The 24,491-nt window shown below is 41.9% G+C and overlaps 1 protein-coding gene across 1 annotated transcript in view; it reads right to left on the bottom strand.

The window, feature by feature from the left end:
- The window catches only part of KIAA1549L (KIAA1549 like), a gene marked incomplete at both ends in the record, with an annotated part of 123,073 nt that overhangs the window by 22,254 nt on the left and 76,328 nt on the right, over positions 1-24,491 (bottom strand). The window contains 5 exons of the mRNA XM_084208754.1: positions 3,856-4,073; positions 5,539-5,717; positions 14,632-14,759; positions 18,273-18,463; positions 24,029-24,192. Of these exons, the coding sequence (XP_084064880.1) occupies positions 3,856-4,073; positions 5,539-5,717; positions 14,632-14,759; positions 18,273-18,463; positions 24,029-24,192 (880 nt within the window). The remainder of the gene's footprint in view (positions 1-3,855; positions 4,074-5,538; positions 5,718-14,631; positions 14,760-18,272; positions 18,464-24,028; positions 24,193-24,491) is intronic.

The raw sequence follows: 24,491 nt of genomic DNA, 5'->3' as shown, positions 1-24,491 counted from the left end.
ATCTCTCCAGCAAAACCATTTCTGCCCTTGTTGCTGGTTATACAAAAACAAATGCAGCATCCCTCTGTGAAATACACAGCATATCTGTACATATCTGCAGGAGGGTTTGCCAAATGGTGGTACGGGAACTTTATACTTCATCAAGTTGCATCTTTTAAGAAGGCTACTTCTACACCAGCAGAGTTTGTGAGTTGTTCTCATACTGTGTCTGGCCATTACTCATTTTGTTGCACACTCCAGAGCAGCACTGGTCCTGAAGTAGATCAGTAACAGATGAAATAATGGCATGCCAGCTTCACTTATTAACGCAGTAATTACACTGCTAGAGCCTGATACAAAGTTATCTTTGCCTAGCCACGCTATTTTTCTGCCTTGTGCAATTACTCCATTCCCAATATTAAAATGAGATCAGGTCATCTAACATGTCTCTGTGCTGCTTATTTCACACAGAGGACCTGCCAATGCTCATAGTGAAGTAAGACAAGTTGTACTATTATGCCTGAAGTCACACTTTCAAGTCACTCCATGGTTTAACATCTCAAGAACCATCAATGAAATGAACAGACAAGACAGACCAAATTAATTCACTGATAAATAATTCTTCAGTTATTCCAGATCTTGTTAACAGCACTTTTTGCCTTGACAGATTAGAGCAGCAAAAACTGGTTTGCAGAAATCCAGAAAGTAGGACATTTACATGATCAGACAGGATAAAAGGTAGGACAAAAAAACCCAATTTCACGCTTCTGATTAAATAAATTACTCAGGCATGTACTTAGTTTTAAGACAACTTTCCAAAATTTCTGTGTGACCTTTGATCACAAATCACCATGCTCATGTTTCAAAGTCCCAAATGCACTTCCAAAGCAGAAGGCAAGCAGAGCTTTTGGAATAAGTTTCCCCTACAAAAACAATATGGAATAAATTCTTTCTTCCTATATAGTCTTTCTCTGACTATAGCATTGATATTAACAGAAAGCAGAGTTATGCACAGGGTAATCAGATCTGACAATCTCCATCTTCTTACATCAAAGGTCTCCAAAATTTCATGTTTTACAATAGGTCCATAAATACTTAGTTGAGGCAATTGTGATATACTTTCTAAGGGATTCAAATATACAGTTCTGTAAAAACGTGCAGATTCTTGACCTGATTGCAAACCATTAAAGAAAATCCAAGAATAGTGCATTTCATCAGTAGGCTCTTAAAAATTACCTTGAGATTGCCAATTACCTTATTTAAGAGAGTTTTACTAATGAGAAAGGAGGTATGAACAGGAACAACTGGCATTCAAATGGGTTAGGAAGTGCCTTCTGGGAACGCAGCTGGAATGTTTTAAAACATGAGGATTATGGTACTGATGACTGAAAGGTACCTAGAGCACAAAGCTCTGTTCTGGAAAAAAATCAAATCATTTAGCAGCAATGCTTTTAAATCACTTTTAAATGCAATTTTAAATTAATTCAAAATATAAAGGTAACCTTAATTAATCAACTGCATCCCTATTTTCTGATATGGTTTGCAAGTGCTGTATCAATGTGACTTAAGTTAGAGGATTATATATAAAACAGAAAATAGTAGAATAGACCTTTTCCCTAGAAACTTTGAAATCTTTGACTTAGTTTTTAGTGATATCTTTTTAAAAATTGCAACTTTTTTCAAGTTTGAATCACTGTAACAATGATTCAAAACAGAAAAGGGTAGAAATAATTGGTTTTCAATTATATGCTTACCCAGATTTCTTTTTAAGTAATTTTATCTCATTACAGAAATGTAATTGTATTGATTCATCTATCAATAACCAAATCCCACACTACCTTGAAGTATTTTTCAAGGTTTTCCTCCAGCAGTGTAACATTTTAGCCGTCTTATTTTGTTGGAAAACTAAGGACAATAATTTTCATGTGTGCTGCAGCATATCAAATTCAGTTCCAGGTCTTAGTGTGGAAATTTTAGCACTGAATTCAGAACTGGTTTGTTTGTAAACATCTGCAGCATCTGTAAAGTTCATTAAGTGTTCTGTCTCTTCACAGAAAGTGCATCAGAAGTGATTCTCTCTCCTCATGTGGGGATCCAGGTAACATATTTAACAAGTCCAGCAGCCAGCCTTTCATAGTGCAGCTGGAATCATTGGAATCATTCCTCCACAGGAGTTTACCTGCCTCCCAGCAGTTTCTGTCATTCCAGGGATCACTGGCTGAAATAGACTGTAGCAAATTTACACAACACACAGGAAAAAATGTAGGGGATCTTCCCACACGCTGGCACGTGAACAAACATCAGAGTATTTAACAAAAAGCACGTGGCTGTGTTAATGCTTCAGTTTAAAGTTTAAAACACTTCCTGTGAGCCATGTGACACATAATGAGCATCCAAATTAATGCCTCAATCAGTCACAGCCAATGTGTTGAGGGAACTTTCCAGCTCCCTGGACTAAATGCATTCCTCAACACAGGTTCCCAGTGCTCTGTCTGTACCTCCTGGACAGAGTGTGCAGAGCAGGGCTCCCATGTAAGGAGACTCCATTTCTTACCCTCTCAGTGTGCAATAATTTGGAAAACTGCACAAGGAAATGGTGCCCCAGGACAGCCAACATAACATACAGCTGAGTCAGCCTTTTCTCCTCAGTGACCTCTGCAGCCCTGGCAAACAGCTCTTCCAGGGCAGTATCCCTCAGCCACTGAACTCTAGACCTACAGAAACAATTCTGAGCTCAGCTTTTGCCCCTAATTTGAGCCAACAGTGCTTTTTTAATTCCCATTACAGTCTTTTCCAAGCCAGTGCCCTGAGGGTAATTGCTGCAGCTGCGCTGTGTGCAACGCCTGTGTCACCAGCGATGCTTTGATTGCAGTCCATTCATGCTCACAGGAAAATTCTGGTCTGAGCTTTCCAGGAGACAGGATGCAAAACTGCACCTCCAGGCATGAGGGCCATTTCCAGGGGAAAGGTGCCTCAGTATCCCTTTTTCTCTCATGGATCAACTGATGGTAGTCCCTGATTACACTAAGAACCAGAGCCCTCCTGTGCAGGGTGTAATGGCAAACACTCTCTTACCATCCTTCATGCCTCCAGAACTTCCAAAAAAGAGGAGTCTGCACACTGTGCCATTCCTGGGGTAGGACTGGTGTGATCTCATCTTTCCAACATTCCAGGTTGTGTTTCAGAGAGCACCAGCAACAGAGCACCCACCCACGGCAGCGGCTCAGGCACAATCAGCACCTGCACTCCCCCCTCATTTCTAAAATGGGGTTTTGAATGCTACTGCTATGCCATCCTCAGGAGACAGTGAAGTGTTAATCAAACATTGGCAATGTTATACAGCATGCCAGCTTCACGTGACAGATGAGAAAATTATGAATTTCTCTGTTAAAGGCACAGGAAGATCACCAATAACAGGTACACATTACATCTTACAGATAGTATCGCTGCAGGACTTACAGGGACAATGCACTGCTTCTGCTATCTCATGCCCTCTGCAATAGGATTAAAATAGTGACAAAATAGTAACACCCCTGTATTTTGAAAAAGAACCAGTTCAGGTGCTAACTTCCTGCCTAAAGTCTGCTCTGAGTATCACCAATAATATTACTACCACTTTTTCTGTTTACCTTTGAGAATGACTCACAAGAACTTACAACAGTCCCTTCACTTATTTTTTTCTTTCCACTTGTTTGTTTTTATCCACACTGCAGTTTTACCAGAGAACATGTTTTCCATGGGCTGTATGAATTTTCCTCATAAAGCAGAAGGGACCAGTGACCATACAACAAACACCTGGCTCGTTAAAATGGCCCCTCTGACTCCCAGGACATCAACTCTCCTCCCAGATGAAGAACTACAAACAAAAACTCTCACCTGTTCTTGGGCTCAGCAAATGGAGATGAGACATCTGCATCTGGATCCAAAATGTGGTCAAGTTCTTTCTGGTTTTTCTCATACATCCTTTTTCTGTCTGTCAGCGCCTTGCTATTATCAACCTGTGGGAAATCATAGTACCCTTTCCTCTTGGCTTTCAGGCGCAGCTTGTTGCGGTAGTGCTCTATATCAGATTTTTGCTTCAAAGCCTTGTTCACCTAAAAGGCAAGAAGATGTTTCAGGGCTGCTGGTGGGCTGGCTACCTCCAAAGGATCTCGTCAGCGCGTGTTTGATGCGCCGCGTGTGTCATCCCTCTGTAGCACACCGTGCCATCTGCAAGCAGCGAGGAACTGCAAGTGAACAGAGTTGCTGCATTTTTATGGCTTGGCAGATGGTTAAATAATTTTAGCCTAAAAAACTGTGTACCATTACAACAGTGACTCAGAGACACCCACTGAGGAAAAACACGAGTGGTGTCAGCCAACTGCTGTGACCCAGCGCTGCGCGTGCTTCGGGGCACAGCTCACGTGTGAAAACTCTGCTGGGGTACAGAGACATCCCCCCTGACTACACAAAACCTGAAATAAGTCACCACTGACTGGGGAAGAACTCCAGTGAAATGCCATCAAATGTTTATTTTGTTTATACACTTTCTTACAGGCTGCTGTCAGAGAGGAACCTTTAAAAAAGGGGTGTTTGGTCCATCCCGGTACAACTTAGTCCCATGGTTTCTCTTAAGTATCGAAAAAACTTCCCTCCCACTTCAAACTGCAAGTTACTTGGAAATCAGAGATTTACTTGAGCTTCCAGAGTCAAATTCCACAGTCTCCTCAAACTACAGGAAGTGTGTGTGTAAGGATGCACACAGCACCAGCAGTGTCATCCTGCTGCCTTACAGAAAAGAGATGCTGAAAGCTAAATAAGCCTTTCTCCGAGTTTGGAAGCTACATGGCCCATCAGGACTTAAAATGCAAGTATGAAATGGAGCACAACAGGCTGCAATAATCTAGGCCCACATGGGACCTCTGTCTTTTACAGTGTCCCTGGCAGCAGCCCTCCCTGCTGCTTTTAAACTGTTTTTAGCTGTTTAAATGACTGTTGCAATGTGAGTTTGTAAAGAAGGCACCTCTGTGGCTTGTTCCCATCATGTTCAACAACTTCATAAAATGTAAATGGAATGGTCTTGATTAAATCTACATCAAAACATGAGTATAGGTATTACAGTCAAAGCATGCTTTTTGGCCAGCATCTGGAGGAGACATTTGTGCCATCCTATTTTTTTCCTTCAAAACAACTGCACCCCCTGTGCACAGGCTGGAGTGCAGAGCACAGCCTGGCACCCAGAGATGATCTATGCATATTTTCATACCCAGCTACAGAATTCACATAGCAAAGATGTTATTCTGCTGCCTTCATTACTCTTTTTTTTTTTAATAGGAGAGAGGGACACTGGGAGGGTAGGAATATAGAAAATCACCCTTCCAAGGTCGCAGGCATTCACAGGTGCATTGTGAAAGAGCAGATCTTAAATTCTCAGGTCTGTGCACCCACAGTGCTAATGGAACTTTATGTAGCGTAAAGGTGAGAAGCTCCTAGCAGCCCTCAGCTCTAACAGGCTTAAGATCCTTGCACTTGTGGCTGTAGCCAAGGAAACACCTGGAGACACCTCTCAGACAGTCTTACCTCCCCATTGATGATGGCAGACTCCTGGCTCCTCTCTGAAGCAGCATGGACAGCAGGGAGGGCCACAGGTTTGATGGCGATGAGCTGCACCGAGCCCGAGGAGGTGTCAAAGGGGTCCATGGTAGATTTGGCCGCATTATCAAAGAGAATCCCTCCTTCCTCTTCATCACTCACGGCCACTAGAGCACATCAAACTCACTCAGCACAAAGACACAGACATTTCTGCTGCCTGCTCAAGGGGAAATTCAGCAAGCACACGCTTTGGATTAATGATGTGCTCAGTGCACTCGAGGTGCAGGCCTGGGAGACCTTTACACCGGGGAAAAACATCCCATTAGAGCACAGGACACATTATGTATTCAAAGGATTGTCTGTCCCTTCCCCGAAGAAGGTTCAAATCCATGCTAATAAGATGGAAAAAAGGAGAAGAATGACACAGGAAATGGCATGAAAATGACAGTGAAAATTAAGGTAGATGTTTTTCTAGTTTTCACATGGAAACACATACACAGGTGCCCACGTGCCAAGGCATCAGTAGCTACACCTGTTCAAACCCAAGAGTGCAGCTTTTTTTCTCTCTTATGCTGCAAGAGCAAGGGCATACTCAAAATTTGCTAAAATAAATAGGTTTCTTTTTCAAACCTTATTAATGCCAAAAACGTCATTTATTAAAATAAAAGCATTTTCTGCTGTGTGTTAAAAATGCTTAAAAAACTGATGGTATCTAATCTTATGCTAATTTTTTGCTTCCCAAGCAGTACCTCAGGGCTCTGTGAAGTTAAACTGTTACAATTTCTTAAGAACCAGAAAAAGATTTCTGTAAATCTTTAAAGTTAAATGGGATGGCAAAGCATTTTTAGTTTTAGATTTCTATATAAATAAATAAATATCCCACATACAATTTGGCCCTTTCTCCTCCAAATTTTCTTTGCAAACCTGCATCACTTTGTCAGCTGTTGAATCTGAAAAATCTTACCCACATTTTGAAATGAAAGAATGACACTAAAGCATGAGCACAAATTCTACAAAGAGATCCTTGCAAACATTTTTGAATAATTATGCTATTAGAGGGAAGAATGCTTGCTCCATCTCCTAGCTGACAGGAGCAGAGATCCTCTGCTAAAGAACAAAGTGGTCTGCTCTAAATTTATTTCCTCTGAAAATAAACTCTAGTTTAATATTTAATTACTGCATAAATTGCAATGGACTTGTATAAACTCAGCAGCTTAGACAGCCAGTGATTTTGGTAAGAAAATATTTGACAGCTGTAACATAAAACATGAACCCACTGAGTAAGCTCATTATCTCTGTCTGTGCTCAGTGTGACTGCAGTTGGCACCACTTGAGCTTTTGAGCTCAAGTGGGTTAAATCACTGTGTCATCAAAAACTGTCCCTGCAGCTCCACAGAACTGTCCAAACACCATCGAGGCTTCAGTGGGTCTTGAGTGCCCCTGTCCCTCCTGGGGTTGCTCAAACACTCCAGATGTGGGTGTTCAATGGGATGAGCAGCTCGTGAGCCCAGCTCAGTGACAGAGACCCAGGGAACGAGGGGATCCTCACCTGGCACTGACCACATGTTAGACATTACAGTGAGGATAAAGGTGAAGCATGGATGCTCTTCCCTGGGGGCATTTTGAAACCCAGTAGCCACAAAGAGCTCAGCTACCTGCAGATGCATGGTGTGTCCTCTCAGACCTCATTTCAGGAGCAGAAACCAAGAGTTTTTCTTAATGAAAGACAATTCCTCTAGGACTCATTAAAGGAAAGGAAAATTAAGGGTGAAAAGAATCAGAAACCACAGATGACAGCTAATTCTGATGGGGAGCACTAACACCACAGAGCACTCTCAGTACCAGCCCTCTCAAAGGTGAGCACAACTCCTGCACCTACTGCAGGGCTACTGGCATGGAAATGAGAGCCAAATGGGACTAGAAACTGGAATTTTAGTTCATTTATCATGTAAAAGTAGGTTTTTTTCCCCACTGCCCCTTTTTCACTGGTAGGTGATAAAGAGAGCCTGTGATCTAAAGCCACTGGCACACTGCTATAACAGGGCAGGGAACTGTAGCAAGCACAGGGAAATTCATCCTTTGTTCCTATCCATCTCCTCCCAAGAGAATTTACAGCAACCATTTATGACATGACTGAACCATAACAACCTCCAAACTTTGAAAAACAAACCAAAGGAAGTCCAGAGAAGTGTTGGAAAAGTCCTGGAGTGTTTGTTTTTGCTGTGTATCCCTGCCCTGGGCCAGTCCATCCATGGGTGAGCAACTGCCCAGCAGGGGAAACTTCAAGAAACTGCCCACACATTCTTTCTAGTCACTCACAATAATCACCCTTGCTTGTTATAGTTGGCAACATGGTTTAAAAGTGATGTTTTAAATTTCTGTTTCCAAACAGATGCATTCCAGCACTATTGTGGAGTTCTACTCCTGCCCGCACTGCGTGAGCACAGAGACTCAAGAATCTCAGCAGCAGAAAAAGGCAAAGCCCAACTTAATCACCACTTAACAACAATTTCCCACCTCTGAAATACCTCGTGCTAGATATCTCATGCCACATGATCCACTGAGATGGAATTACTCCTCCTAATCTTTCTGTGGCTGCGGCACATGATGCAGATCTGTCCAGAGTAATCATTGATGCAGGTCGAGTGCCAGGTGCAGCGAAGAGCAGGGTGGCACTGGGTCTCTGAGTGTGGGATTGTGAGGGTCCCCAGGATGAGGTGAGAGATGAGAATTTGACTCCATGTTCTCAGAAGGCTGATTTATTATTTTATGATATTATAGTAAAAGAAACTATATACTAAAACTATATTGAAGAAAGAGAAAGGATACATCAGAAGGCCAGGAAAGAGTGGTAATGAAAGCTCATGACTGACTCCTCAGAGCCCAACACAGCTGGCTGTGATTGGCCATTAATTAAAAACAATTCACATCTTTGGATAAACAATCTCCAGACCTCATTCCAGAGCAGCAAAACATGGAGAAGCTGAGGCTTCTCATCTTCCCAGGAGAAGAAATCCTGGCAAAGGGATCTTTCAGAAAATATCACAGTGACACCTGAGGAGCAGCAGCATCCCTGAAGCTCTGTTTCCACACCTCTGCAGCCATCAGAACACGACATCTGCCCCAGGAATGCTGTCCTCCCATTTCCAGGCAGCTCTGAGCTATTCCAGCCAGCAATGCCAGCAGGTGGTGCTGCCCACTCGTGACAGCTGGTCCCATGGAAAAGGGGCTCTGGGACTGCAGCTCTGAATGGTTAAAAGACAATTAGGCAGGTGAAATAGTCTGGTTTTAGATAGTTAATAATTTAGAGTTAAAAAAAAAAAGTGATGCTTTTGTCAGCCAAAAATTTCAATGAGGCCATGGAAGATTCCTTGTCTCCTCTCTCTTTCCATCTACCTTGCCTTTCCTCCACTCTCCCTCATCAAAATATGCTGGAATGAAGAAAAAAAAGGACTGACATACTTGCACTTAAAAATAAATAAATAAAATTAAGGACATTTAAATTGCCTGTGAATCAGGTAACCTTCCAACCAAACACCTGAAACAAAGATTTGTGCTGTCATGCTCAGAAAAATTTTGGAAGGCCTGAGAAAAAGAATGGCAACAATCGAGAAAAACACATAAAGCAAAAACTTGGGAAACAACTGCAAGAAGGTGGACATGCTCTGCCTTTTCTTACTTCACTCAATGAATTATTTTTGAAGATTTATTTTAGATGAAGAGAAGGCAAACATTATAACCATACCTACAGTATATACCTGCAGTTGGACAAAGAGCAAGCAGTGTCACCTATCTAAAAAAGCTCCTTAGAAAAAGCCCAGGTATCAGTATTTCAAACAGAAATCCTTAGTCCTGAATATGATTTAATAATGGGGAACTAATTTTCATTTTAGAGAAAATCTCTCTCTATATATATATATATTTTTTTTTTAAATAGACTTTTTTCCATGTCATCCAAGTTATTCCATTGATCAGATGACTATCTCCCAAAAGATACAAAGAGAAGCTTTAAACAGTTAAAAAAAAATCTGTTTCTGAAGGAGTTTATAGGCCTATAAGTAAAATACAAGTTTCCCAAAGTTAGCATCTGAACCTATCTGGACAGAAATACCTGTCTGTAAGATATTGCAGTATAACAGAAAACACACTTGTGTACACACACACCCTTCCACAATTACACCCAGCTCTGAGACACTGCAATGCTAAACCTCTCACAAACAGCACAAGTATTGTATTTTCAGAAGCAAACAGCTTACAGACAAATGGAAGCAGCCCATGATTCCTTCTGGACAGTATTTCCTTGGGTGTAAAGTCTGCTAAATGCTTGGTGATGTGCCTGAAGTATTGCTGTCTGTATGCTGGGATCCTGAAGCAGGAGCCACCTGAGCAGGTCATTTGAGATCTCTAAAGTGGTATTTGGAGGTTTCCAATGAAACCATGTACACAGGATATTTGTCCCTTGGCTGCTTGTTTGGTTCCCTTTTTTTGAAGGTTTCCTGTCCTTATAAGCAGGAGCAAGGATCTCTCTCTCTGGTTATGTTTTCTTCTCCAACCACATCTGCCTCATCTTTCTAAACATCAAACTCTTTCAAAAAGAGACCACATATTTCATAATGCTTCCAGTGAATCCACCAGCCCCTTTTCTTGGCCGACACTTCTGTGATAAGTAGGTACATTCACTAATTAAAAGAAAATTATTTAACTGACAAGGATGAAAAACACACAAAGACAGGGAAGACATGAGAGCCTACAACAGAAGCTTCTTCAAGGAAATAGTGCCCCAGGAGTTTTAAAAACCTTTGCAAAAATAGTTTTCTGTTTGCACAATAAAACCGCACATTTATCTTCTTCAGTGCTGACATATTAGTGAAAAATCCCAGCCATGCAGACTGCCACTGGGTCTGATGGCATGGACATCTACATGCTCTTTACACTGCTGCTTGGATGAAAACTCCTGTCAGACTCCATTAGTGGCAGAGCCAAAGTCACCCAGAGGGGAAGGCAAACGTGAGTGAAGAAATATTTAACTGTGTGAACACCTGCAGATCCCAGATCCCTCAGAGATCTGCTGCAACAAGCACCTTAGCAACACAGCATGCAGTATTTTCTTGCCATGAAAACAGCAACCCAAAATGGTAAAAAAAAAAAGAAATTACATTGAGTAAGTCTGAAGAAAAAATAAGGGTTCATAGTCACCAGCAGGATGCTAGCAGGGTCACAGTGCTCTCACTATTTAAAGCAAATAAACAACAAAAACAAAGGGCAGTGGAAGAAATGGAAACAGTAAGGGGAAGAACTAGTCTGTGTCACATAAGCTGAAATCTTGGGAGAAAAAGGAATCAATGTGTAAAGCTTCTGGAAGGTTCAATAGCAACTGGTGCCAATGCACAGGATTTCAGCTGAACAGGTGGATTTTGTTTAATCTTTGGGATTTTTACCCCCCTCTGGTTAAATGTAGTAAATTACTCCAAAAAGCCTAGGAGTTTGCTGTGAGGAGGTGAAGAGTCAGATGAAATCCCCAGTTAACACCCATTTGGGGGCAAATGAAAATAATGCTTCAGGATGAGGGAATGGAGGACAAAAAGAGCAGGCTCCTTTCTCCACACCACAAATTCTTCCCAGCACTCTGATTTCTCAGCCTTTAAAAGACACAGGCATCATGAAGAGGAATAATTTCACTCCAAATCTGCACAGCTGCTCCAATGCAGGGCTCCTTTCTGTCTGGATCTTACCTCCAGAGATCTGTCCCAGTTGGCCATGACCCTCTGGAGACAGCCCTTTCCATTCTGATTTGTACTTCACTCAGCACAATAAAGGCAGAAGAAGGGTGCTGGATGTTTGTTGGGATCCAACACCTCCCCCAGCTAACTCTATGTCCAAGCTGCCACCAGACAACATTGCTGTTGCCATATTTCCCTTTATTTTGAGTCACCACAGACAACTGCTCAGAAATTCAGAAAAATGGGCTCTGATGCTGAGCTGCCACATCAGACAGAGTGAAAACCCACGCTTCTGTAGAATAAAGAAGGCAATGTATCATAGCTTGGCTGTGTTACATCCAAAAATCCCTTTGATTTTAGCTAAACCAATAACAGACAATTTTTTTCCCCTGCTACTTTGCTCCTGTAGACAGCTCTTGCCTGGACAAAAGAAATTATAGTCTTAGAGACTGGTATTTTAAAAAGGAGTGAGGCCCTTCACTGAATGAATTCTGAAAAGTTCTATTTTCAAAGATGTCCAAATGATTGGAAAATGGTCCAGCCAGGGAAGGTTTCTTACACAAAGAAGTTTGACTCTTGGGGAATGTTGCTTGTACCTGTGGTGGTGAGGTTTAAGCATAAACCTGAGCTCAACTACACAAGTTCTTAACTTCACAAGTTCCCCACAAGTTGAGGAGTCATATGCTTCATTAAGAATTGATAGCAAATCAAAACTTTTGGTTTTCTCTAAAAAAGAAACAAACACTGACACTCTTCCAAAGGTGTTAATGGGAAGGTTGCAAGATCAAGTACTTAAGGGTTGATAAACAACCTACATCAATTTCTTTGGCTTCATTTAGTGAGGAACTGCTGAAAGGAAAGGTTGCACTGTGGGCTGCTTTAGATCTCTAGGTTTGAGTGGGTTCAGCCATTTGCATCTCCCTGAATGATGTTTGGCCTGATAAATGAGGGGTAGAACTGCTAATATCCTGTTCTCTTCCACATTCTCTCACAAACCCATCTCAGAAATTGCCAGTACCTCTGTTGGCTGATTCATCTGTATTACAGTCCTCTAACATACATAACTGGGCACTTTTTAAAAAATGTCTGGGGTTTTTTTAAGTGCCTAAGGGAAATTTCTTTATTAAAGGAAGTTTTCTTTTTAGAAAGAAAACTTCCTATTAATATAATAATGTGTTATTCAAGAAAAAACATTCCGTTATCTTACAAAATCTTATCACTGTTTGATTCAAGTAGTTATTTTGTGTTTTCTGTAGAAATAATGCTCAGCTGAAGAGCTCTCCTTGTCCTCCAAAGCATCAAGTCCTGAAGCAAAGCCTGTCAGTCTGTGCTGGTTTCACATTGTTCACTCACAGCCCTGACACACTCCATGTGGAGTCAATTTTGATACAAGCCATATAGAATTTAAATACTGAGGTAACATCCAGTGCTGTCATTCCTCCCTGCAACTAAATGTCAGCAAGAAATAGAATCTAAAATTGGTTTGTAACTATGGCAACTAATGAGCCATTCTGACTTGGAGTCCCCAGATCCAACATGTGACCATCAAGGGATTCATTCCAGTTTGAAGATGCTGCTTCTCAGAGAAGAAAATCTGCTGCTGCTTGTGCCAACATTTGTGTGAGAGCCACCAGCCAGGCTGGAGAGCTGGAGCAGGCTCAGGCAAACAACTGGGAGAAAAGCAGCTTCCTTCTGAAACTGGAAGGAAAAACAGACACCACCTTCTGTGGATGCTAAACACTCTGGGTCAAGGTAGAACCCTGCAGAAAGCACAAACTGTCCGAGCTGACAATGATGTTTGTAATCACAGCACAGGGGAACCAAGGGCAGGCTCTGTGATGAGAAGTAATGGGTGCCTTGAGGCTTTGGATTTTCATTTCAATTTCAATAGGCATTTGGGATCACACAGCTCCAAACTGAACTCCATTAATTCTGACAAGGGGAGGTCATTTCATCTGCCATCACCACATCCTCCTTCTCAGAAGCTGTTCTGAAAGAGTTGTTTAAAGAAACTCTCCTAAACATACATTAAAAGTTATGCCTATAGCTAAAAAGTTCTCCACTCTTTACCAGGGAACAAGGCATTTATTCCCTTTCATATCTCTGCCAGATGACCAGGTGATCCTTTTTAGTGCCATGGCAGTTGAGTGAAGAGAGTTCCACCAGAAGGAGATGAAGTCTCTACCAGGAGGGCAGATGAGGTGTCTCATGCACAGGTTTCTCCTAAATTTTTTCTCCTAAGTTTTTTCTCCTAAATTTTAATGCAATTAAGATTTAAAATGAAGGGTCACTATTTCCTTCCATTACATTCAGAGGTTTATTTAGGTAGCATGTGTATGTTCTAGAAATGCACTACAGCCCAGATCAGAAGAAAGGATGTTAGGTGCTAGTCAATTCTTCAAACAAACAAACAAACAAACCTGAGTTCTTACTAGTTTTCTTTGAAGATGTAAAACCTAACAAACCACAAAATACCTTCACTAAAATATTTCGTCTACCCATGTAAACAGCACTTAGCATTGGTTTGAATATTGGTTTTCCTGGCTGCGTAAGAAAAAAGACACCATAAATTACAGCTTTTTACTGTAGAAAACACAAATGTTGTTGTCTTGTAAAATGAGCTACATTTCATACAGTGACAAAATAATTAACCCCTTTGAAACTTAGAAGCTGTTAGCCAGTTTTCTATTCATAAGGAAAACATAGCTATGGGAAAAAATCTATAGCTCAGGAAAAATAAGGAAAGAGAAGAAAAGCAAGGAAAAAATGGGATTGGGTCCTTTTCTCATCCATCATGGATCACCACTGATCCATCTAGAGGCACAAGGTCACCACCATCAACTAAGGTCTCGTAAGAAACATCCAGTGTGACATCCCAGGTGCATTCAGGAAAAGCTGACAGTAAATGTTAATGACAAACAGGTGTGCCAAGGATGTGAGAAAAGACAAAGCACCGGATGTTTCACACTTTCTCAAATTAATTTTTATCTAATTAATTCATCTTCATCAGGGCCAGCTTAGCAGAAGCAGCAGAGAAAATTAATATCCTAGGGAACTACAAAACAAAAAAAGCTGTAAACCCTACTAGGAAGCATCATGTCTTCAGTAGTTTACGGGTATTCCAAGAAAAAAAAAAAAGGGGGATAGAGGGGAAAAACAAAAACGAAAACTTGCAAAGAGCAAGTATGACAATGTTTCATGGGATCTGGAGAAACAGTTGAAGCAGTAAAGGGGAAGGACAAAACCCAACAAATGAGCCGCACACAAAATGCCCATGGACTGCTGAGGATACAAGAAATGGGTTTCAAGTGGTGCCTGCGTGGGTGTGGCAGTGGGAGTGAGCACAACGAACCCTTCTCACCGTTCCTTTTCCTCCCCTCGTCTTTTGCCGCTTTCTGCGGTGCCATCACTTTCTGCAGGGAGCTCCGGCCGGAGCTGGGCTTTCCCGACCCATTGCTGAGGATGGAGCCGTTCTGGCTCGGGGAGCGGCTGCAAGTAACCATAGCAACAAGGCAGGACGTGAGTTCTCCCTCCTCAACCTCGTTTCAAGGTTATTTCATTCGCACGGTTTGCATCACTGAGTTTTCAGGTCTGATTTGGTACCAAAAGGAAACAGAATAGAAACAGCACGCAGCAACACGGTAAAGGTAGGAGCGGAGTGATGGGATGTGAACACGACTTCCCCAATTAGTTCAGGGCTGATGGACATCTTGGTGGCTTGGAATGCAACTGCTCCTCATGCATAAGCCGCACAATGATAAAAGTGCCACCGCCGAGGACAAAAAGTCCCGTTGTCAATTCAGGGTCATTAACCCAGACAAAATAAAGTAGGCCTTTGTTTTAGGATGCATGGCTAAATCGATTCCTTTATTATTCAGCCTGCATTTACAGTCAGCTGTTGTCAGCCACAATGCAAACTACACTCACTCACTTTGCACATAGGCACACACAACTTGATAAGAAATTTCTCCTTTTGGCACATACCCTGGTTTAACCAGCATCCTCATTGGCTGAAACCCCTAAGAAAATGCTTGTTTTAATCAGCCACGGCATATCCTTGTCCTGAAAGTGGTCCCTGCCCAGGGTGAGGAGGGAGGGCAGGGCAGAACCACTGTGCATTCAGTCCCAGCAAGGAGCAGGGACAGAAATGAGCAGCAAGCTCTGGGCTGCATTGGGAGTGAGCTCCCACCACAGCATCTCTGCTTTTTAGGGTGCACAAGTCATTCAAATCCTAATGCACAAGTTGGCAAAAGCAGGCCACTAGTAGACAATAGCACATTTGGTGCTAGTCCACTTCCAGACATAGTCACTTTTTCTTTTTACATGTGCAACTGCCACAAAGGGAATGAAAACTCCCCACAGGACCTGTGTAGTTATTCACAAATCTATCTGCAATCTACCACTGAGTTGTCATGGGCAGTGACAGGGTGATGTAAAGAGGTTACATTAGAGAAAAAAAATGGGCCTAGGCACAGAGGCTTCCATTTACAGAGAAAAAGAATCAAATCAAATTCTATTGCTGTCACAATGGTTTTATAACCAGAAAATAGTACTAAAACAAAACAAATGTCAAAACCATCCTGTAAATCATTGCCAATACTGTATCATCAGCTTGAAACATTCAATTACCTCCAGGTCTGGCCACCCTGCCCGGTGTACATAGAAAGCATTTACTGTGGTCAGAACAGCAAGGGACAAAGATGAGAAAAGCAATTCTTGGAGATTCCCTTTTGCAGATAGCCTAAGTGGAAATATGTATAATTTGAGACAGGCTCTTTCCAGCTACAGGACTCTAGGAGAATTCAGCATGCAACCCCAGTCACTCCAGCCTGAGGGTTTCCTTTGGAAATTCTGTTGAAAATAAGTATTTTTGAGAAGCAGGATTCCTCCCTATAAACCTGTCTGTCACTGCTAAATGGATAATCCCAGCCCAGTAAAAAGGATCCATCCAGGGACAGACCAACACCTGAAGAAAATCTGCTCAACTTGGGAACACAGAAAAGAAGTGAGCATGCATAGCTTGCACAATGATTTCTGTGGTGACACTAATCCAAATATTCATCCTTTTTAAGTGGTCCTCATATTATTAACGGAGAAGTTTCTTTCAGTGATAGCAAAGATACTCTGATCAGTTACCAGCGACTTCATGGCTGTCTGGTTTGAATTGACCTTTCCAGGCTGTAAAGTACCCTGAATGAAAGAGCAAATACATAAAGGGCAAGAAATATTTCTTCATCTTCAGCAACCATTAAATTCCATTTCCAGACACAGCTCCTGGGAATCAAAAATACTGAAATTCTACATGTTCTTACTTACTCAAGTAATCACCCTGAAGGAGGGAAAACTAACTCTTAGTTATTTGCTTAGAAGGGCACCATGGTTCAGCACATTTTATAATGAGAACAACTTTCCTAGATCAAGTTTGCTTATCAGCATTTGTTTAAAATGGTGCAGATTAGGTGGGGGATTTCTGCGCTCACTCAAAGGACTGAGTGAAGTGTTTAATCACTTTGGTTAGAGGATTAATTAACAGGGCTGGTTTACTTTTTTTTGTGTGTGTGTTTACACATGGCTTTGGAGAGGCTTCAAAACATTTTAAAGTACAATTCCTGCAAAGACTTGACCTGCCCAGCACCAGCAACCACTGCAGGTGTCACGGTCATCTTCCAGTTGACATTTCTTCAAAGGATGGAAGGCTCTGAAAGGGACAGGTGCTGTTTGGTTCACATACACCTAACCCTCATATTGCAATAACTTGTAGCCTGGAAAACACCTCACTAGCATTAAATGACAGAATAACAGTTTACATCCAATTGCAGCTGGCTCACTCCTCTCTGCTGGTACACCCTGCAGACAGCTCTTCCCACATTCCAGGTGATTTACTGTACAGCCAAAGGAATATGATAAACCAGGCATCAGCTCAGGATCATTCTGTCTGTTTTTCTGCAGGGAAAACCTCAGCTGATGACCACTGGGGATGTCTACCCACCCCTGCTGTCCTCCAGCCCCACACCTGCTGGCTGACACCTTCCCCCTCCAGCATGTCCCTGTCACAGTGTGCAGCAATACTGCACTGAGTATTCCAAGCTTTCCCATTATTCCAAAGGGGGAAATATTGGCCAAGATGAGGTGACTCAGCTAGGAAGGCTTGGTTTTCTCTAGAATTTCTCTGCATTAGTCAGCTGCTTTTCTTGTATGTTATCAAATCCCTTCAAGAGGCCAGGCCCGTGGAATGCCTGTGAGCTACACAACAACAGTTACCTCTATTCAGGCTGTTTGCCTAACAAGTTTGTTTTCCTCTCTTCCCTTCAGTATCAGTCCTCAGCTCCACTCTCATTAAATGCCAAGGAGAGTGGATCAAGGAAACACCTGCTTCAAAGCATGCAAAACAGCTGGGATAAAGGGATAATCTGCTTTCCTCGCCTGCAAGGACCGAGACAAGGAACATTCAGGACCGAGACAAGGAACATTCAGCTATTCTGTGGATGGGTGAGGGCAGACATGAGGTAAAAAACTTCCAACAGGAAAGGCAGGAGAGAACAGATTGCTGGAGGAGGTTGTGATCATCCCACCAGTGGAAGACTTTAAAATAAGGTAGAAAAAGTTGATTTAAGGGGGTGTTGGACCCTGCAGCAGAGAAGAGGAGCCAAATAGCTCCCTGGGGATCTTGAATCCATGATCCTACAAGCCTACAGACTTCATATGAAGAGAGTGCAAACCTGGGACACTTCACCCTAGACACTGACATTATCAAGTCTATTCTTACACTTCTGAAGTTTTGTCCTGCTGTAGATGCTTTGGATCTAGAGGTCTTCCATAATTTAGTGGGTGGTTGGGGTTTCCCCTTCTGCTGGTGAAGGCATTGGATCCAATTCTAAAGTGGAAGAGCCTGCCAGTGGAGTGACAGCAATTTACAGTGGTTGAGGACCAAACCTCTCAGCAACCAGCAGCACATATCTGATTTAACCCCTGTGTGGAAAGGCACCGGCTGCCAGCCCATACCTTTTCCTTGTTTCGTTGGATTTGGCAGTTTTGATGGTGCTCCCATCCTGGGTCGTTTCCCTCTCCTGGGAGGCAGGAGCATCTCTGACTGGAAGGGGAAGGATGACAGTCTCCTGAGTCACAGGTAAAACCTCATCCTCTGCTCCCTGCTGGCCCAAGTGTTGCTTGGCATAGTCAAAGCCTTGTACTGGCTGCAAAAAACAGGGGAAACAACAGAAATTTCCAGCGTGTATTACATTTAATATAAATTTTCAAATTCAATGTAAAATTTTTCACTACTCCTTAACTTTTTAAATTACATAAGTGACAGGTAAAAATACATAGATTACAATGTGAATACCCAACAGGAAACCAATTTTCTGATGAGATCTCCATTCCACACATTTAAAACATGATTAGTTAGTATGAAATTGACCTTGGCTAACCTTTCTTACCCTGCTGTAACACCCCCAGAAATTACTTCGACAGACAGTGGGAGAACAAGGATGTGGAAGAAAAAATTAGGAGTAAAAAAAAAAAAAAAACCTACAGAAAACTTTCTTTGACAAAACCCTTGTGCTTCCAAAGAGGGTGGGAGTAATTTATTCCCAGTCAAGCCAAAGTAAAAAAGGCACACATCAGAAAGTTTCATGGGCAACATTTTCCAGAAAATAATCTTTTTCAGATCAGTGAAATTAGATTTCCCCTGGCTTGCCAGTTGCCTACTGGGAAGGATATTACTGACTTCACTTGTTTCTCTTGGGAAGTGGCATTTCACCAGAGCCTTGCAGCAAGGCAGTTCCTGCCCAGCAGAACTAACACATGCCTTCTGGGCAAAGCAGCCAAGAAAAGGTGGATTCTCTCAATGGAAAAATTAAACATTTAGACAAAACTTGACTTTCCAAACTTCATTTTCAGTTAGATGGAAAATAAAATGGGAAAAAAAAAATTTAAAAAAAAAAAAAAAAAAACAACAAACCAGCAGCAACAACAAAACCAACCCACATTATCTGTTGGAAAAAAAATATGAAAAATAAATCACTCAAAGAAATTCACATCCACCTCTGGAAAATGTGTTCTTGTTACACTAAATAAAACTAACTTACCAAAAATGGGAAGGTTGCTCTTCCTGAAGTAAAAAGACTATTGACAAAATGCTAAGAGAGGCCCACAAAACACTTCAAAGCTGAGAAAGTGGAGGTTTTAAACCTCACACATGCTTTGGAATTAGTTCATGACTGATTACTCCAGGTTCCTGTCGCACCATCATTGAATATTTTAGTTCCAAAAGAAAACCAGCATGAGAAAAAATATTGCTGTTGGCACAGAAAAAGGACAAGCTCTGAAAAGCATTTTCTCTTGTTGTATCCCTTAATAAATCTGAGCTGCAGCTCAAAATTCTGATACATTTTGCAGGTGATCTCAGTCTGAAAAGAATGGAGCTGGTTTTCACTTTTTAAAACCTAAAAAATGCTTTTTCTTTGTGTGGACCTGCATGGCATTCCCAAACTCCTGCTCAGACTGAGGCTAATGGTTCCTAATGTGTTTCCATCCTTCAGCATTCCTCTGATAAGAAGCTTCAGTGCATTAAGGAGTGGGCTAATGCTGATAAGGGAGAGCAGACAACTCCACAAATCACCCCCATGGAACTTGCAATATATCAGAGAAATGCTAATTCACCATCACCCCTCCATGGCAAGCAGGGTATCACAAAACAGCCGCCAGCAAATGAAGGAAGGGAAGCAGAAGCTGTGTGAAGGACAGTTAGAAAGAAATTCTGCACAACATCCTACATAATAATATTGTTAATTAAAATATTATTTTTCAACCTCATTATAAATAATAAGTCTCAGTTAAGGCCCCCCCCTAGATATTCTGAAAAAAGGTAACAAGAGATAAGAAGTGATTAAATCAGTTATTTCTCCCTCCATGCCTTTGAAAGAGTCAAATAGTCTCAACTTCATCTCTTATTAAAAAAAAAAAAAAAAAAAAAAAAAAAAAAAAAAAAAAAACCAAAAAAACACCTCTCCAAACAAAAAACAAACCAAACCAGAAACTGCAGGACATTGAGAAATACTAAAGAATTCTGCAGTGTCCCAGCTCAGATCTGCCACAGGAAGAAAATGAAGGATTATTTTAATCATCAGAGTTCTACTTACCACCATGTCCAGTAACAAACTACAATAAAAGGAGAGCTGAGAAAGTCATCCTCATCAGCAGCAGACATATTGCATTAAATAAAATTTGTTCTTGGATCCCTGCTCTGTAAAAGCCCACAGGAGCAGATGGTTCTGCCACCCCTGGAGGGAGCTGGCAAGGCTAAATCACGACCAGGCACAGCTGAAGTACTGCAAATGTAGATGTCCAATACATCCAAAATACTGACAAAGACTGAAGGACTGAGATTCTAATATTGCTTTTGAAATAATAAATGGATAGAGAGAGACCGCTAGATTACACTGCCTGGGAAAGGGCAGACTGAATACCAGTTGTTTCTGGGACTCTTTTTCCTTGTAATGATCGTGAAAAAGACACTAAAGATGTTTAAAAAAAGGAAGGAAAGGAGGAAGGAAGGAAGTGAGGGAGGGAGAGGACGGGAGGAAGGGAGGAAGGAAGAAAGAAAGAGAGAGGGAGAAAGAGAGAGGGAGAAAGAGAGATCAGCCCCTCCCCTCTATTGGTATACCCAGGTACAGTCTGACTGACTTTTTCTTCTGCCCTTTATCAAACTGGTAAGGCTTGTTTTCCCACAGCCTGCAGAGCTTGCTTTTGCTTGTGGGTCTTAGACTACAGATCTTATCTCTCTTTACCTGCAAATTTATTCTTTCATGATCTTAAAAAAAAAAAAAAAAAAAAAAAAGTGAGGGGACAAATGAGATTCTAGACTTTACAAAACAAGCTGTGAATTAGAAAGCAAGGAAGACAAAAGTTAACATTCATCCAAAACCTCAAAGCAAAAACAGTTGCTTAAGACAAAAACAGCATTGAAATAAAAACATTAAAATAAAATCCCATCAGAATTTCACCAATTTCAATTTATACTTCTTTCATCTTACAGCTAGAGAGAAAATTGGAAAAAGTTGTATTTTTCAATCTTCCTTTTCCCTGCAACTGCATCCAGATGTCCCTAACTGCTGAGGCAATTCAGAACAGCACCACAATTCCCAGGAGAGCTCCTATAAACTACGCTGCGTCCGAGAGGTCATTCTGCAAACTTCATTTATTTACCCTTCAGCGTGCCACAACACAGAAGCCACGCCTTCATTCCCAGGCTCCGGCAGCAGCCCCGCAGCTCCGCTCGGTGCCCTCATCCCCTCCCGCTGCCGCACACGGGTGTTTAAAGGGAAATGTGTCGCTACCCTGGGCGCTGTCCCGCCGCAGGATGCGGGGATGTGGCAGCTGCGCTCCGCCAGGACCCGCAGCCTCCCTCCCCTCTCCCTCCCTCCCGCAGGACTGCAGTACCGAGCGGCTCTGCCCTGCCGGTCCCCTTGGAGCAGGGCTGCTGGAGCCAGCGCACGCACCTGGCATCCCAGCGGGCAGGTGGTACATCGGATCCTCCTCTGCTCCCCGCGCGGCTTGCTGGCTGCTCAAAAGGAGTCACAAAACTGCTCCGGTGATTCTACAGCGAATCTCGGATGCACGGAGGCAAAATACCAAAACGGCTGCTTAAACTACAAATCACTCCACTGTGACTCCACTTCGAGCAGAGTCAGCATTAATCAGCAGTCTCGGGCACTTTCCTCAGCCATGAAATACAACAGACTCATTTTAAATGTGACATGCATATGCGCTCATTTGTACTCCCAAACTGAAACGCATGAAATATGGCAATTGTAGTTCAAGCAATTACCACTAGCCCTAACACTGGAATTAAAACTAAAACAAACTCTTCTTTTCAAAATTACCTTCTTCCATTATCTTCTCAAAATATGTTTCTTAGCCTTATTTTAATTAAAGATGCTGAAATCGGGAATGACCAAACCAGTCCATTCCCAGTCCCACTGCAGGACTTATCTTCCACAGTGCATATACCAGCATTAACTCTAAACTAGACCTGGCAGAACGTTTCTGATGGAGCCATCATCGTGAAACTAAATGGAAAGCAATTTAGCTTTCATTAAGAAATGCACCACTTTTCAGATAATGAATTAAATTAAACTTTATGGAGTCTCAAAATAAACCGGAAAGGGGAAATGCACTCTGGAAGGGGACCTTCTGCACTCCAGCTGCAACGAGAACAAACCTGCAGGAAAAGCTGGAACACAAACCTGCAGGAAAAGGATGTTCAGTGTGGGTGCTGGGAGCTCAGCACCAATTGTTTCGTTCCAGCAATTACAGATCCAGCTCCCATCTGATGCCAGTGTAACCTGGCTGAACAGGCTTTAACCTGAGTGTGTATCTCACAGCCTAATTAAATCTGATTTCTCAGGAACAGTAAAAATCCAATTTTTTCTTTCTTTTTGGAAGGAAAACAATGGATTGAAATATGAAAATACTTTCAAGTTTTTTCTGTGCTATAATTTCAACCAGCAGTAGGTTGTTTCACTGGTTTTTTTTTACATAGCAACTTTCTTTGGCTGGTAAGCATCCCATATTGATGGGCAGTTCAAAACAATGTACAAGGTTTATCTCATTTTTTTTTCCTTTAGCTGGGACCATGATTACACATAAAACCAATCAAATGGTGCATAGCATTGGCAACAGCCCCTAATAAAGCATAATTTGTATTTTAGGGGCTTCAATGGGGCATCTAATAGCACTGCAGTGATAGTAATTCCTGTCTGTGTTTGTGATATTGTGTGTTGCACTTTTGCAGATCTAGTCTTCACACTGGATGGATAATAGTGGATAAATAGATGAGCACACTGGAACCAAAATGGAAATGTCTTTTCTGCATCATTTTTGATACAAATGTCTGGTTTCCAACTGGCACCAGCTGCACCCATCTGCAACGAACCTAAGATAAGGAGAAAAGAGCTGTCAAATGCCTCATGCCTTCCTTCAACTCTTCTTCCAATTTACATTCTTCAGCAGAAGCAACAGAGCTGAAATCTCAATAATCCTGCTGTCTGTAGCATTAAGAAACCAAAGAAAAAATTCATCATCTCAATCCCATGCCAGCAGAGAAGAACAAAGCCAGCTAAAAGGGCAAAGGAACAGTCTGACTTACACACAGCCTCCATAAGCTAAAAACTCCTATCTTTGGGTGGACCTGATCAAGAACCATTGAAAGCAACATTGAGAGGGCAGATTTTTTCACTATGGAGATAAAACAGACTTTTTTTTTCCTGTCAGAGGATCAAACTGTAAGTGCATTTGATTTGGGGAAAAAAATTATTGTAATTGATATGGATTAGTAAATTTAAGAAAACCATAATGGCTTGAACCTGACCAGCAATATACATAAATTAGAAAGTCCAAAACACATAAAAGAATAATAGCAGTAGGAGAAAAAAAAATTCAAGGAGTGTCTATTATGGATTTTATGGAGTCTCAAAATAAACCAGAAAAGGGAAATGTTCTGGAAGGGCACCTTCTAGCAATTTGGGAGGAGAACTTTGGTTAGGACCAGGTTTGAATTGCTACCAAACTTCAGACATTCCCACCTTCAGCAGGCAGGAACAGCTCAGGCCACAGTGTTTGAGGTCCTACGGGAGATGTGCCGATCCCAGCTGTGAGTACCAACCCTTTCCATTCCAAATGTCCTTCAGCTGCATCTATCCAAGAGTCACAGCCTCAGCAGGCAAATGGACCCTTGGATGTGGGGCTGGGTCACTCACCTTGGCTCTCTGAGGCAGGTTCATCATGGTGTCTGGTTTGAAGTCGTTCTTGTTCTTCCTGCACAGCACCGCGGTGATGATGATGATGATGACCGTGACCACCGCGATGGGAGCCAGCACGGCTGCAATGATCCACAGGTTGTTTGGGGGGTTCTTCACCACAGCTGCAGAAAAAGGCAAACCAGCAGTGGTGAGCTTCACTGGGCAAGGCTCCTGTGGCTTCCAGCCTTCAATTGCCTCCATGTAGAAATTAGTATAAAAAGTACCATTAAGTAACCTAGCTTTCTGTACAAGGGAATAGCTCTTCTATTACTTTAGTAGAATAAAAAGGGGAAAATCAGCAACACTGTTGAATTCACAAATCCCTGGGCTCTCTTTTCTTAGTTTTGTGTTACCTGGTTATATTAAAAAGCAGACATCCACTTCAAAGTCAAGACAGATACCATGTAAGATATCACTCCTA

The sequence above is a fragment of the Fringilla coelebs genome (genome assembly GCF_963513975.1).
Source record: "Fringilla coelebs genome assembly, chromosome: 6".
NCBI classification, from domain to species: domain Eukaryota; kingdom Metazoa; phylum Chordata; class Aves; order Passeriformes; family Fringillidae; genus Fringilla; species Fringilla coelebs.
The sequence above is the reverse complement of the archived record's forward strand: the minus strand, read 5'-3'. Positions and strand labels throughout refer to the sequence as shown.